The sequence below is a fragment of the Grus americana genome, chromosome 1, assembly GCF_028858705.1.
Source record: "Grus americana isolate bGruAme1 chromosome 1, bGruAme1.mat, whole genome shotgun sequence".
NCBI lineage: Eukaryota > Metazoa > Chordata > Aves > Gruiformes > Gruidae > Grus > Grus americana.
The window spans coordinates 16,485,739-16,499,308 of record NC_072852.1 but is presented as its reverse complement, the minus strand read 5'-3'; the positions used below and the strand labels follow the sequence as shown (position 1 = coordinate 16,499,308).

General features: G+C 37.3%; 1 protein-coding gene across 2 annotated transcripts in view; it reads left to right on the top strand.

Moving 5' to 3' along the window:
• Nucleotides 1–13,570, top strand: part of LRRK2 (leucine rich repeat kinase 2) — a 76,686-nt gene that overhangs the window by 17,875 nt on the left and 45,241 nt on the right. For both annotated transcript variants that reach the window (XM_054813956.1, XM_054813955.1), the window contains exons 8-16: nucleotides 2,341–2,460; nucleotides 3,596–3,720; nucleotides 4,274–4,353; nucleotides 5,139–5,245; nucleotides 8,002–8,131; nucleotides 9,301–9,425; nucleotides 11,080–11,210; nucleotides 12,858–13,002; nucleotides 13,307–13,446. In XM_054813956.1, the coding sequence (XP_054669931.1) occupies nucleotides 2,341–2,460; nucleotides 3,596–3,720; nucleotides 4,274–4,353; nucleotides 5,139–5,245; nucleotides 8,002–8,131; nucleotides 9,301–9,425; nucleotides 11,080–11,210; nucleotides 12,858–13,002; nucleotides 13,307–13,446 (1,103 nt within the window). The remainder of the gene's footprint in view (nucleotides 1–2,340; nucleotides 2,461–3,595; nucleotides 3,721–4,273; nucleotides 4,354–5,138; nucleotides 5,246–8,001; nucleotides 8,132–9,300; nucleotides 9,426–11,079; nucleotides 11,211–12,857; nucleotides 13,003–13,306; nucleotides 13,447–13,570) is intronic.

The window sequence follows — 13,570 nt, the reverse complement described above, 5'->3', positions numbered from 1 at the left end:
AGTTCCTGGACTTCCCCAAAGTACTTGGGCAAAAGTGCTTTGGTTGTCTGGGCTTACATGAGGTAGCGTCACATCAAGAGAAATGATGGCAAAGTCAAAAAGGGATTTGTTCTGCCTCTTAGCAGCTCTGTGCTCTCTCTTGCCACTATGATAAAGTGATCTGAGCAGTTGCCAGGGACCATGTAATAGGAAGTTCAAATGAAAATAAATATGGTTTTCCCCCTGCTACATACGAAAAGACTGTGAGTAGCTGCCTGAGCAGCCCACACTCCATGATAGGTTCTTCATCAGGGACTCAGCCAAGGTGTTTCGCATCAGTTAGACTTCCCAATTCTTGCAGGTGGTGGCCTGAAGCTACTGCAGATGTTGGTACCAGTGCATGACTCCCCTTAACCAAGTCGGTCCCATCCTTTCACCATGTGTTTCCACTTCTTCATGCAGATATTGTAGAAAATACAGATCAAATTTGCGTGCAACCCAGAGCAACTTCCAGTTCCTCTTCAGAAAGCCAAATAAAAATTTCAAGAAAATGCAGCCGCTGAGGTGATATTTGCAGTTTTTTGGCAAGAGGTGACGTTACCCTTGAGTGGTTTCCTGTGCAAGGCTAAGTGAAGATAGGCAGGGAAACCAAGCACTTGTGGGGACACAGCAACTCTGTTGACATGCATTGATCTTGCCCTAAGCACAACCAGCCTGGTTTCAGTTGCAAGTTTGTCATGCCTGTGTGCTGACCAGCAAGTAATAGTGGCAGTAAAGCAGCCACAAGATCCATTTCTTCTCTCAGTGTAACAGATGCCCTTCATCTTGATAAGGAGCCACTTCAAGAGAGTTATGGGAAGAGGTGTCCACAGCACCACATAGTTAGAGAAACAGATGTGAAATTGCTAGGTGCTCCTGGAAGTATTCTGGAAGATTTCCATATAGCCAGTGTGACTTCCCAAATTATTCTGATGGGCACTGTCTTCCTAAACTCATGTTAACTGGCAGTGAAATCATAAAGTCAGCATCTGCTAGCTTCCAAAATCATGATCATGTATTCTTGCTAATCTGGTAATGACTATCCTAGATTTGACTGTCATCAGAATTTTAACTGACTGATACCTGTTTGGCCAGCCACAAGTCCAACATAATTACTCGCACATAGCCTAAGATTATTAGTTTCTGTGAGGTAGGTAACGTATTCACACAAACATACTATTTCCATTAAAATATGACAAGAAACAGCAATGCTGATAAAACATGACCACACTGCTACAGGGTAAGAAGAAAAATACTGTCTCCAGTTGCACTTGCAATAGGCGTTAAGGCCAGGGTTTTAGAATGATGAATCTGGAAAGGACTTGCCTTCAAGTCTGTTCTTAAGCATTCTGTTAACTTGGTCTAATTGAACTAAATCCTAAAACACTGGGAGAGGTACTTACCTCCTGGTGAAAAATCTAGACATTGATTGGGACCAGAACTAAGGGAAAGAAATGAGGTTAGCTTTTCTTCTGTATGTCGTTATATTTTTGATGTTCAAATATGGGAGACTTATTCATTTCATACCTTATCTTTCATACCTTATCTGAAAGGTTTGAGAAACATTGATACAGATTTTAATTAGACCTTTCAAGTTGCTAGTGTGATTTTCATTTTTACTAATCAAGAATTAAACAAAATTGAATATTAAAATAAAAACCAAAGCTATCAAACTGTATTTTACAAAATGAGCATTGCTGAATTATTTTATACATAATACTTGTTTTTACAACAAACATGAAAGTCATTTTCATTTGCTTGCTTTTTGCAGAATTCCTTTTATTCAACCTATAATATAAAATACTGTACAGCCTATGATAAAAGTTATGCTTTAAATATATTTATCATCAGAGGTAATTCTTTCTGCTATTCCAGAATGTATGTATTCTGTATTTATAATGCTGGCCTTGATATATTTAATGAGGAAGGCAAGAACAGAGGGCAAAACAGGGATAAACCACTTGGTTGATAGGATAAATCAAATCATTGCAGTAATTCAAGGCCAGGACTGCATTTGCTTCCTGGCAGGAAGTCTGCAAGTGATAAACTGACTGTATTTTTTGTATTTTGATGACGATGTGCACTTCATTTTGCATTAAACCTCAGTCTTTTGTGAAAAACACAAAGAACCCAGATCCCAACTGTTTTTTATCCTTGACCTCTTCTTTCCACAAATAAAATTGTTGTGTCATGCCCTATAATAAGAAATCCGAAGTTTGCTACAGACAAAGTTTGTGCGTTGTGTGCTTAGAAATTTATGTTAAATACGTGTAAAGCTATAGATATCTGTTTATATTCATTTAATGCCTTGTTTATTTTCAGGAAATTTTTTCAATATCCTTGTATTACATAAGGTTCCAGAAGTCATTGTGAAGGCTGTTAAAACATATCCTGAAAATGCAAAGTTACAAGCTGCAGCTCTCAGTTGTTTAGCTCTTCTGAGTAAGTAAATTCCTTCCTAAATACGTAAATAAATTACTTCATTTATCTATCCACTTGTTTTTTTTTTTTTATACTGGTTATTTCCTGTAATCATTTCAAACTCCATTTCTTTAACATGAAAGCCTCAGGCAGGATAGCTTTGACAGAGCTAGATTTCCTACATGCTTACAATTTGTTTACTATGACATGGCTGTGTTCATACCATACGCCTAACTTCTTCACAGTGTTCAGAGCTGGTAAGTTATGTTGACAGATCTTAACAAAGCAACCTGTTTGTTCATAAGTGAATATTGGATAATCCCTGCTTAACATAAAACTTCTAGAGATAACACCACTATATTGATTCTGTGTTTGCCATGTATGACAATACTTGTTATATTGTGGCAGTTGATGGCAACACCACATCAGTGCTTGTACTTGAGTTCTGAGATCAATTAAAAGATTTAATCTTTTCCTTGAGTACATTCCAGATATTATTTTGAAACAGAAGTTAGTTAGCTAGTGGCTAAATGCTAAGGATCTGATCTTCTTAGTCTTTGAGTAATTGTTCCATACAAAATTCAGTAGAAATGCTGTTTAAGAGTCCCCAAAATAGCAAAGATTAGAAAACAGTACACACTCCAGTAAGCCTCTGACATTATGGTCAGTGTTGATACTTTTTTTTTCCTTAAATGCTGAAAAATATTTCTCTCTTAGCAACTGCAATTTGCATTTTGTTTTTTAGTGGCGCTGCTTCAGAGTGTAGATGGCCCTGTGATAAGTGGTTACGTGCAAATGAATCACAGTTATATTTTATGTCTGTGGTATTCTGTATGTAATTACACCCCCCAAAAAAAAAAAAAGTATGTGCAGGTCTTTTCAGAGTCTAAGCGTTGACTGATCTGTAGCTACGTACCAAATTTACCACACTATAATGAAGGTTTTTAGTCCCTTTATAACCTTAAAGACATTTTTCAAATCTGTCTTAGAATTTATGTCAAAAGACTTCTCCCTTTTCTCCCTTCCCAGAAAAGGCTAATCCTCTCACTGATTTTCACACATAGGCAGTGTGACAACCTCCATGACTACAGGAAAGTTAAGATATAAGTGTTTGTTTTCACAATAAGAATTTATTGTAAATATTTTATATTTCAAGCTGAAACAATATTCTTAAACCGAGACTTAGAGGAAAGAAAAGAAGAGGAGGAGGAAGAGAAATTATGCTGGTTGGAAGCATGTTACCGAGCATTAGAACTACACCGAAAAAACACAGATGTGCTGGTGAGAATTTTTGGATGATGGGGGTATGGAAAGACTGCATTATGCATTAAATAAAAAGTTCAGCAACATCATTTTCTCCAATATATCCTCGGGCAAATGAGACCTTAAGGACTAGATTAGATTTAGAATAAATCTTACCTTTCTTGCCTTTGTTGTCTTTGTTCACCTCAACTGGTTTCAGTTACTCCTTTGGATCAAATGTGGGTAGTTAAGACGAGACCTGTTACCTGAAACTTTTGCCATCCAAAGATTGTTGTTTACATAGCTCCTCTGTATACACCAGCAAAACACAGGCCCATCAACAGAAGAATTAATCTTGCCCTAAAACAGGTATCAAAATGCAAATCAAATAATGAGAATGTGGCACATGTTTGTAACCTGTCCCAGCTATGAAGAATGTGACAGTCCACACCTTGTTGTATTTCTACATAAAGCACCTTGTACCTTTGTCATGAACTGAGAAACATTCAAACTATTTAATTTCTTTCATATATTTTTATATTCTAAAAGAATATTTTCTTAATCATTTTGTCTCCTCTTGGTTTCTGTTTAGGAGGCTGCATGCTGGGCTTTGAAAAATCTGTTTCTGTATCAATGCAACCTTCATGAGAAGATTGGAGATGGAGATAATCAGTCAGTGTTAATATCTTGAACTGTATTGCTGGAAGTGAAAAAAATGAAAGCCTACTGTTAGGCCATTTGGGGTCTCATGTTTAAATTATTTTTATTTTTCTTTCTTGTTTTCTAATATGTCATGAAATACATGGTGATCAACAACACTTGGGAAAGTTTCTTTCTTGAAAAGTGTGCTAACTTGACTCGGGCAAAATTGTTAGTGTTTTAATAAAGGGTCAGAACACAGCCTAATAGAGCTAATTTCTACAGTTCACAAGGAATTTCTTCTTCAGTTGCAACAAGGATAGGGAGGATTAAAGAATGTAAAGGTAGGGAAAATAGAGAAAATTAAGATACCTAGTACGTAAGTAGTATGGAAAAGCAGTGCTCATTTTCCCATAAATCAGATGAAAGGGCATAGCAGAGGGGCTGCTGCCTCATCAAGAAAAACTTAGGCATGAGTAAGACACAGACTTTCATTTTCCTTAAACTATTTCTCAAAGCTGCTGAAAATTTTAATTATTCAGATTTTACTAAGCCTGTTTTGTACCTCTTTCTGGACCTCAAGCCACTTGGAAAGCATGGTTCCAAGTGAATTCAGTGAGATTCAGAGTAGGCTAATATGCATAGTTTGCAAAGGGCTTTCTGTCAGCTGTTGCTCTGGAAAAAAAATTAGAAGCCAAGTACAATCATCTGAAAGTTTAATTATGTCACTTAATATGTTTTTAGGAAACTGAACTATAGTTATGAAGTAACTGCTGTAATATGGTCAGTGTGCAGTGATTTGTTTCTCTCTGTGAAAGGTTCCCAGTAGACAGAGCAGTGATGCTCTCCATGCTGATGCACTCCTCTTCAAAAGAAGTATTTCAGGCAGCTGCTAGTACCTTGGCAATTTTGTCACAACAAAATGGTAAGGGATTTAATTGTCTTTACTTTCTAATTTGGCAGAAAGTTATGGCTGTAATATTAAAGAATATTTAGTGTGCTGTTGTATGAAGACAATATTCCCTGTGATTACAATATTGTGCAGTTGTATTTAGCAGGAAGTTTATTCCTTGCTTTGAAAAAGCTATTCTTGGCTAGTATCAAAGATAGTATGTGGAAGTAAAGAGCTCTTTGCCAGTTTATGTGTTGCAATTGCTATTTTTTGGTGCAGGAGACATGAATGTGTTCTCATGGTAAGCTTGTTTAAATATTTATCACGTATGAAATTCATCAAGAGCAGCATTTGTTGAAAATCACGTGGGTAAGGATTACAGCCCGACAAATACCATTTTCTTGCTTAACACAGGGGATTTGAGCAGTCCTGTTGACTTCAGTGAATCAAATCAAGTGTAGAAAGTTGAGCATGTGCATAACAGTTTTCAAGATTGCTTTAGTCCTGATTGTGTCCCTAACATGGTTTCCTAACTTTTTCCGATTTGCAGACCCCCTCAAAATTTTTCATTGGAGATGTGGACCCCTGGGTAGAGTATTTAAGCCTACTGACAGTTGGCCTGCTTTTATTAGATATCCTTCCCAGAACCCTTTGAAATGGTTGTGGACCTCAAGTGATTTGTAAACCACACATTGAAAACCACTGACTAGATAGGAAGATAAAGCCTAGCAGTTAATGCCCATTCTGTAGGTGAGAAAGCGTTGTTTTATCACTAGGTTACTGAGCCATCCAAGTAGATAAAACCTAGCAATGAAAAGGTTTTATAATTATTTATGAGATAAATATGTATCTATATCAAGACATAGATCTCATACACGTATGCATACTGTTGTAATATAACAGGTACTTTCATAACATGTTACTGACAAGTGGGCCTCTGATTCCCTTTGGAAATCTAAAGCAAATTTTTGTTTTTCTTCTTTTTTTCCCTCTAAATGAATGTGCTTACAGCAGAAATGATAGAAATAAAGAAGTTTAGTAAGACCCTCTGGCACAATGCAGTATTGCTTGAATTAACCATTTGAAATGTGGGTGTACTGAACTGGGAATTACAAGAATTGGTAGTAGTTACCATGATAAGGTAGAATATTTTTGTAGTATTCTGAGCTGTATTGGTTACAGTCATAGCTACAACATGTGCTTGGGTATTTGGATTTTTAAAAAATGAATTAACAAAGTAAATAGAGTGAATAAATATAGTTTCATTTTTGAAGCCTTATTTTGGAAGTTAGAAGTTTTTGAAAGTTTTAAATTCTAGCTTTCCTTGTCTCTAAATTGGAGAGACATGGATTTGACGGGTGGACCACTCGGTGGATAAGGAATTGGCTGGATGGTTGCACTCAAAGAGTTGTGGTCAATGGCTTAATGTCCAAGTGGAAACCAGTGACGAATGGTGTTCCTCAGGGGTTGGTACTGGGTCTGGCGCTGTTTAACATCTTTGTCGGCGACATGGACAGTGGGATCGAGTGCACCTGCAGCAAGTTTGCCGATGACACCAAACTGTGTGGTGTGGTCAACACACTGGAGGGAGGGGATGCCATCCAGAGGGGACCTTGACAGGCTTGAGAGGTGGGCCCATGAGAACCTTGTGAAGTTCAACAAGGCCAAGTGCAAGGTCCTGCACGTGGGTCAGGACAGTCCCAAGCACACCTACAGGCTGGGCAGAGAATGGGTTGAGAGCAGCCGTGAGGAGAAGGAGTTTGGGGTGTTGGTGGACAAGAAGCTTAACATGAGCCGGCAATGTGTGCTTGCAGCCCAGAAAGCCAACCATGTCCTGGGCTGCAACAAAAGAAACATGACCAGCAGGTCAAGGGAGGGGATTCTGCCCCTCTACTCCCCACTCTGCCCCACTCTCATGAGACCCCCACCTGGAGTACTGCATCCAGCTCTGGGACCCCCAGTACAAGAAGGACATGGAGCTGTTGGAGTGAGTCCAGAGGAGGGCCATGAAGATGCTCAGAGGGCTGGAGCACCTCTGCTATGAAGACAGGCTGAGAGAGTTGGGGTTGTTCAGCCTGCAGAAGAGCAGGCTCCGGGGGGACCTTATTGCAGCCTTCTGGTACCTAAAGGGGGCATATAAAAATGCTGGAGAGGGACTGTTTACTAGGGCATGCAGTGATAGGACAAGGGGTAATGGCCTTGAGCTGAAGGAGGGTCGATTTAGATTAGATATTAGGAAGAAATTCTTCCCTGTGGGGGTGGTGAGGCACTGGAACAGGTTGCCCAGAGAAGCTGTGGATGCCCCCTCCCTGGAAGTGTTGAAGGCCAGGTTGGACGGGGCTTTGGTCAACCCGGTCTAGTGGAGGGTGTCCCTGCCCATGGCAGGGGTGGTTGGAACTGGATGGTCTTTCAAGGTCCCTTCCAACCCAAACCTGATTCTATGATCACTGGATGCAATTAAGAGGAAAAATTGTTTAAGAATAAACATTTTTGAAAATAAAAGCCAAGCTGTACATTCTCCTTCCCTTAAGTTAACTTTATGTAAGTAAAAATAGCAGATGTATTTAAACTTATTATGGATTCAGGAATTATAATGCTGTTGATTAAGCTGTGCAAACAGAGGTCAGCTTCAGCTCAATTTATTTCCCATTCTAATTTATACTTCTATAACATGTGTGTTTGGTGAGGAAAAAGTCAAAAAAGGGGGAAAAAAATTAGCAGTTCTGTTGTATTTGAAAACTATACATAGAGAGATTTACTTATAGGATGCTTGCTATTTTGTCTTGTAGTAAATATCAGGAAGACACTTTTGGCTAAAGGAATACATATGAATGTTTTACATATAATGAGGAAACATCCACATTCTCCTGAAGTGGCTGAAAGTGCCTGCAGAATTCTGAATCATGTTTTCGAAGGAAGGTAATATACTTAGAAATATGAGGCCACTTCCAGAGTGAAGATTTGTGAGCTTCAGTGCTGTGATTGATTACATTTAAATTGTTGACTGTTTTACTGATTTTAAAATTGACCACAGGCTGACAGCGCTGTTCAAGACATTGAATTTTGTAACCCCTGTAGTGAGATGTCCAGGTGGATATATGTAGGGAACTGCACATTCTTCCCTTTGTGGTTCTTGAGCAGTGAGGTTTGAATAGACTATCGCTAGGTGGTGTACCCTGCTGTTAGCCACACCGAATTCCACTGAGAGCTAAGAAATTTTCCACAATATTAACTCTGATTGTTAAAATAACATTATGTTGATATTACTTCTGTGTTAGCTTTTGCAAATGCTCTAGAACGTGACTGGAAAACAAACTTGTGAGTCGTAAATACTGGTATACAGGGTGGGAACATTATTCCAAATGTCTTGCCAAGTTTTTCCAGCCTTCCCTGAAACCTTTATATATGCTAAGCTGTCCATGAAAAAATTACAGACTCAGGATGCAGTCACAGAATTTCTTATTAATAACTTCATTTTATAAAGAAGAAAATCTCAAAACTTCCATAAACATGTTCACGGGAATAAAAAGTATTATAAAATAAAAAAAAAAGAAAATAACTTTGAAAGTGAATTAGTGGCCTTTGGCAACTGCCATTTCCAGGAATGCTAATGACATTGAGATTTATTTTTTTTCTTCAAGATTAAAACCTATCATGAGTGATATTTTTCTGTTTATTCTACAAATATCTGATAATTCATCAGTACTTTAAGACAGTTGTGGAGCATTAAATTCACGAAGATGTATCTTTTCACATATCTGGACTGGAATCAAAGTGAAATATATGAATCCACCACCAACCCTGAATGAAATACTGTACTTTCTGTGTATCACTGTTCTGGACTGGATTGAAAATTACCTCTCGGTAGTCTCGAATGGAATTAGTTACATAGACTGAATTCATGAAATGGCATTAAAATAATATATTTGCTAAGATGAAGAAAAGTACCATAGTTTAATTTATATTTTGTAGTTCCAACCAGATTCACAGTGTTCTAAAGGGTTATTACACAGTGTTAATTAAGGAATAAATACATGTAAAATTTAGAAATGTGTTCCTTTTATTTATTTTATAAACAATATTTTCAGTTTCCCTCATCTGGATACAATGACAGTAGCTGCATCAGAAGTTGTAAAAGCCATGAGGAAACATGAAAAATCACTCTCTGTACAACTGGAAGCACTTCGAGTCCTTTTACACTTTATGATGCCCGGTAAGTCATCCAAAAATATAATTGATGTGGCATCATAAACCAAATTAGAGAACAGTGTTAGATAGCTGGGTTTTAGTCTTTCTTATCTAATGAGACAGCCTTTAATGGGACTTCAAAAAATTTACTGAGTTCTGTACATAGCAGAGAGCAGCTGTAATTCTTTAAGAACATACAAGATGGAGGAAAACTTTTGAGGTATTGAAGGTAACAAACCAATATTATCACTGCTGATTTCCCCTTGATTTTATCGGTGAAGAGTTAGCTCCATTACTTTTAAGGAATTCAGGGAATGAGTGTGGAGCTGTTGCTGTGATTCTGTATTTTCGTAATATATACCCTTTAAGTGAGAGCAAACAGTGATAATGACATCAACGTTGTTGTACCACAAAATGCCATTGTTGTAATAGTATCTCTTGGAAGGAACATAAAAATTGGACCTCTAACACCAAAAAATAAGACAGTGATTTAAAGAGAGGAAGTACATTATTATATACTATTTTCTACAGCAAAGGCGAAGCCAAACTGACCAGCTTAGAAATTCCTTTCCAATAAAAAACTCTTTAAAGGCAATCTATAGTGGGAAAAAAATGTTCTTTGTTAGTTTAGTACCTTTAATAGAATTTGGGGAACATTTTAACTCTTCTTAACTGTCTACTGCTGTATATCCTGGTTTTTTTCTCTGATATTAAGTGTGAGAGTACAAACATGGGGTGCTAATTTTTTTTTTTTGAACTTTTTGCAAGTATCTTTCGGCAGTTTTAGTTGAACATTTATGAAACCAATAACTCTGAAACTAGTAACTTGGCTAAATATGCAGACTGATTGCAGGTTTTTAGTTTCCTTCCATTCTTTGAATTATAATCCTAATACTTTCCCTTTTTTCCAATAAACAGCAGGATTAAGACTTGATATATATATTCTAACATGTAGGCAAGGCACTTTTTTTGCCAGTATCCTGGAAGTGAGGCCCTTCTAAAGCGTAATCAAAAAAAGAGAGTGCCAACTGGATGTTGAAACTTGCAGGTTAATTAGGGAATAAAAAGTAATTCATGGGGAAAATAGTAATCAGAACAAATATGAATGCTTGAAGTGACTTTTAAAGGATTTCCGAGTACTGTCTGTAGTGCCACTTGACTGCAAGTGCCAATAACTATAAGGAAGGTAAACTTTGAAAGACCTTTCTCTGTTCTTTTATTTGTACTCAGCTACCACCTACGTCCTCTGTGGGTAAAATTTGGCCTATGATGTGCTGCCAAACGAGAAAGAGCAACTAGTTTCTAGCTTCTCTACAGTGTCTCCTGTCCAGAAGAAAGAGGCATTCTGAAGTAGTTATCAGGAACACCAAGAAACCCCATGGCTCAAAAAAAGTAATACATTGCAATGTACCTTAGGCAAAATTCTTTGGCATGATTTTGCATTTTCACAGTAAGCAGTGAGCAAACATATGGTGAAATCATTTCAAACACAATGTACTAATGCTACAATATAAATCTGGAGGGACTCCAGCCTCTGTAACTACAGCGTCCTGAAAATGTCATAAGATCTGAGTCAGTTGTTAAAACCCGTGTGTTCAATTTGATTGTTATATTGGGTTATACTGAAGGGGGGATATTAAATCTGTTCTTCTAAGGAAGATTGTTTCCCATTGTTGCAGATACAAAGAATGACCAGAATGGTTCTTCCAGAGATGTGGGAGATGCTGCTTTTGCACTTACAGTAAAAGTCATTAAAAGCCAGTGTCTGTTGGAGGGAACTCATTCATTGGTGCTGAGTGCTTTGAACAAGGTATAGTTAAAGCTTTATTCTAATGAATTTTGTCTCTATCTTACACTTGCAATGGTGAATCATTTGTAAGTTTTAGTTCCACAATGATTTTCCTATTGATTTGATAGAATTAATCTTAATTCCTGCGTTTCATTTATCATTTGGAATTTCTTCTTTCTTTTGTTCTGTAGTGTGTTCAATGATCCTTTATACAGTAACTCTAAGGGATACTTATAAAAACAAGGTTAATTTTTTTTTTCAAGCATACAGTTTATTTGTGATATTGAATGGACTAGTTTATACGTTAAAAGTGTCCTCATACCTACACTTCAACTACACATAGAACTGAGTGGTTCTTTTAATATGGCTTTCATGGATACAGACTCCTCTGCTTTCAACAGAACGGAGTTCCTCAGTTGTGCCCATTCTTTTCACTATTCAATTCTATAACTTTTCCAGCTGCTGGAAAACAGAATGATCCCAGTGCCTTGAAGGGGAAGCTGAAAAGTGAAAGGCTGAAGCAGACCCAGCCTAAACAAAGGAAGAGGCACTGGGCATTTTTCACAGCAAATTAACCTTAAATCCTAGTGATATGAAAGGTTTAACTTCATGGCCTCCAGAAGAATCCCACCTCTACAAGGTTTACAAAGTTCACATGACCATAATCAAAATGGATGTAGCAATTCACAATTCTTTAGAAGTCTCTCACCAATTTTAGGCTTGCTGAACACCTTCAGTCAAGGAAATTTATGTCTCTTACATTTATGATAAAAGTCAGAGCAAATAATGTATCAGCAAAAGACTGTTAGAGTGTCTAAAGGACATTTCTTGACCTGAAGATACAGGATATAGGAGTTAACAAAGGAGGCAAAATGATTTTTACTTCAAAATGTATTACAGTCTCCAGTGCTTTGTGACCATTCTGATCGCTTTTTCTGACCCAGCTGGTTTGTATTTTGGGGTACTGCAATATCAACCAGAAGGGCTAGAAATTAACATATTTTAATGAAAAACTAGAGAAGGAATAAGGAGGAAGATGGGCATGACTCCACTGAAATAATTTTCCAGATTTGCAAGTCAATGTGACAGCTATGCAGACTTTCAGATTTAGGCCTCATCTAGGTTTCCTCCACCTAGAAGTGGGGGAAAATTGGGAAAATAATCAAAAATAACCTATTGAAAGGCTATATAACTAAGCCCAAAACTTTTAAAATCTTCATGGGGTGTAGTAAAAGATATGTTGCTTCACATCTTTTTCTTTTCATTTTTTTTTCAGTTGCCACCATGTTTATCACTTTTGCTGGTTCTCAAAGAACCGCATTTTTGTTCCTTTTTAACCACAAAGGAATTCCATTTTCTCACTCTCCTTGTCTTACAGCAAAATGGTGTGAACTTGTGAATGGTTGTACTGAAACTCTGAGGAAAAAAAAATTCAATTAGAAAAATAGTAGGGAGTATTTTCAGAATCAAAGGTGAACATCTGGGGAGGTTATGAGCAGCTGAAACTGATGGTTGAAAAGGAAACCTTTTTGAAATTGTGATTATTGTTATTTATTGTCACATCAGCCGTAATTTCACATACTTCTTAACTTTAAGAACAAGCAACTCTTCTGTTGCCACTGTAAGCAGAACAAACTTGATCTGATTTTATATTCATTTCTCCGTTAGTTTATTGGAAATCCTAGCATTCAGAAGTGTGGATTAAAACTACTTGCTTCTGTTGCTGAGTGCACTGGTGCACTAGAAATTTTAACCCAGCAAGGAGCTACTGACACTGTGCTTCATACCCTACAGATGTATCCAGACGAACAAGGTAGGGAAGGTATTTTGTTAGTTGAATGTGAATGATGTAGTAGGAGGGGCTGATTAGCCATAGAAGCTGTAACCTACCTATCACACTCTTTAGCAGTGGATGTGATGTAGGTAACGTGGCAAGAAAAGGCTGCTGTACTGCATAGTGCTCGAGTTCGTACACTTCGTAGTTATGCATGGCCCTGTAATAGCTTAGGCAAATAACTTTCTGGAATATTAGTAATATAACACGGGGGAGGTCATGGGGTTGTTCCACTCAGAATGTCTGAATAATCAACATTATTAATCTTTCTTTTTTTTTCTAGACATACAGTGTTTGGGTTTGAGTCTTCTATGCTCTTTGATTACAAGGAAGAGTTTGTGTATTGCAACCATGCATGTCCTGTCAACAGTTCTGGTTTCTACTCTCCGACGATTTAAAGAGGTCACTGAAATCCAGATGCATGTATGTGTTATTCCAGCGTACAAAGATGAAAGTGAAAGGCAAAACTTTAGAAAATTATCTCAATGTAGTTAAATTTGAAGTATAATTCCTTGTATTAATTACTTCATTTTGATTTTTTTTGCAA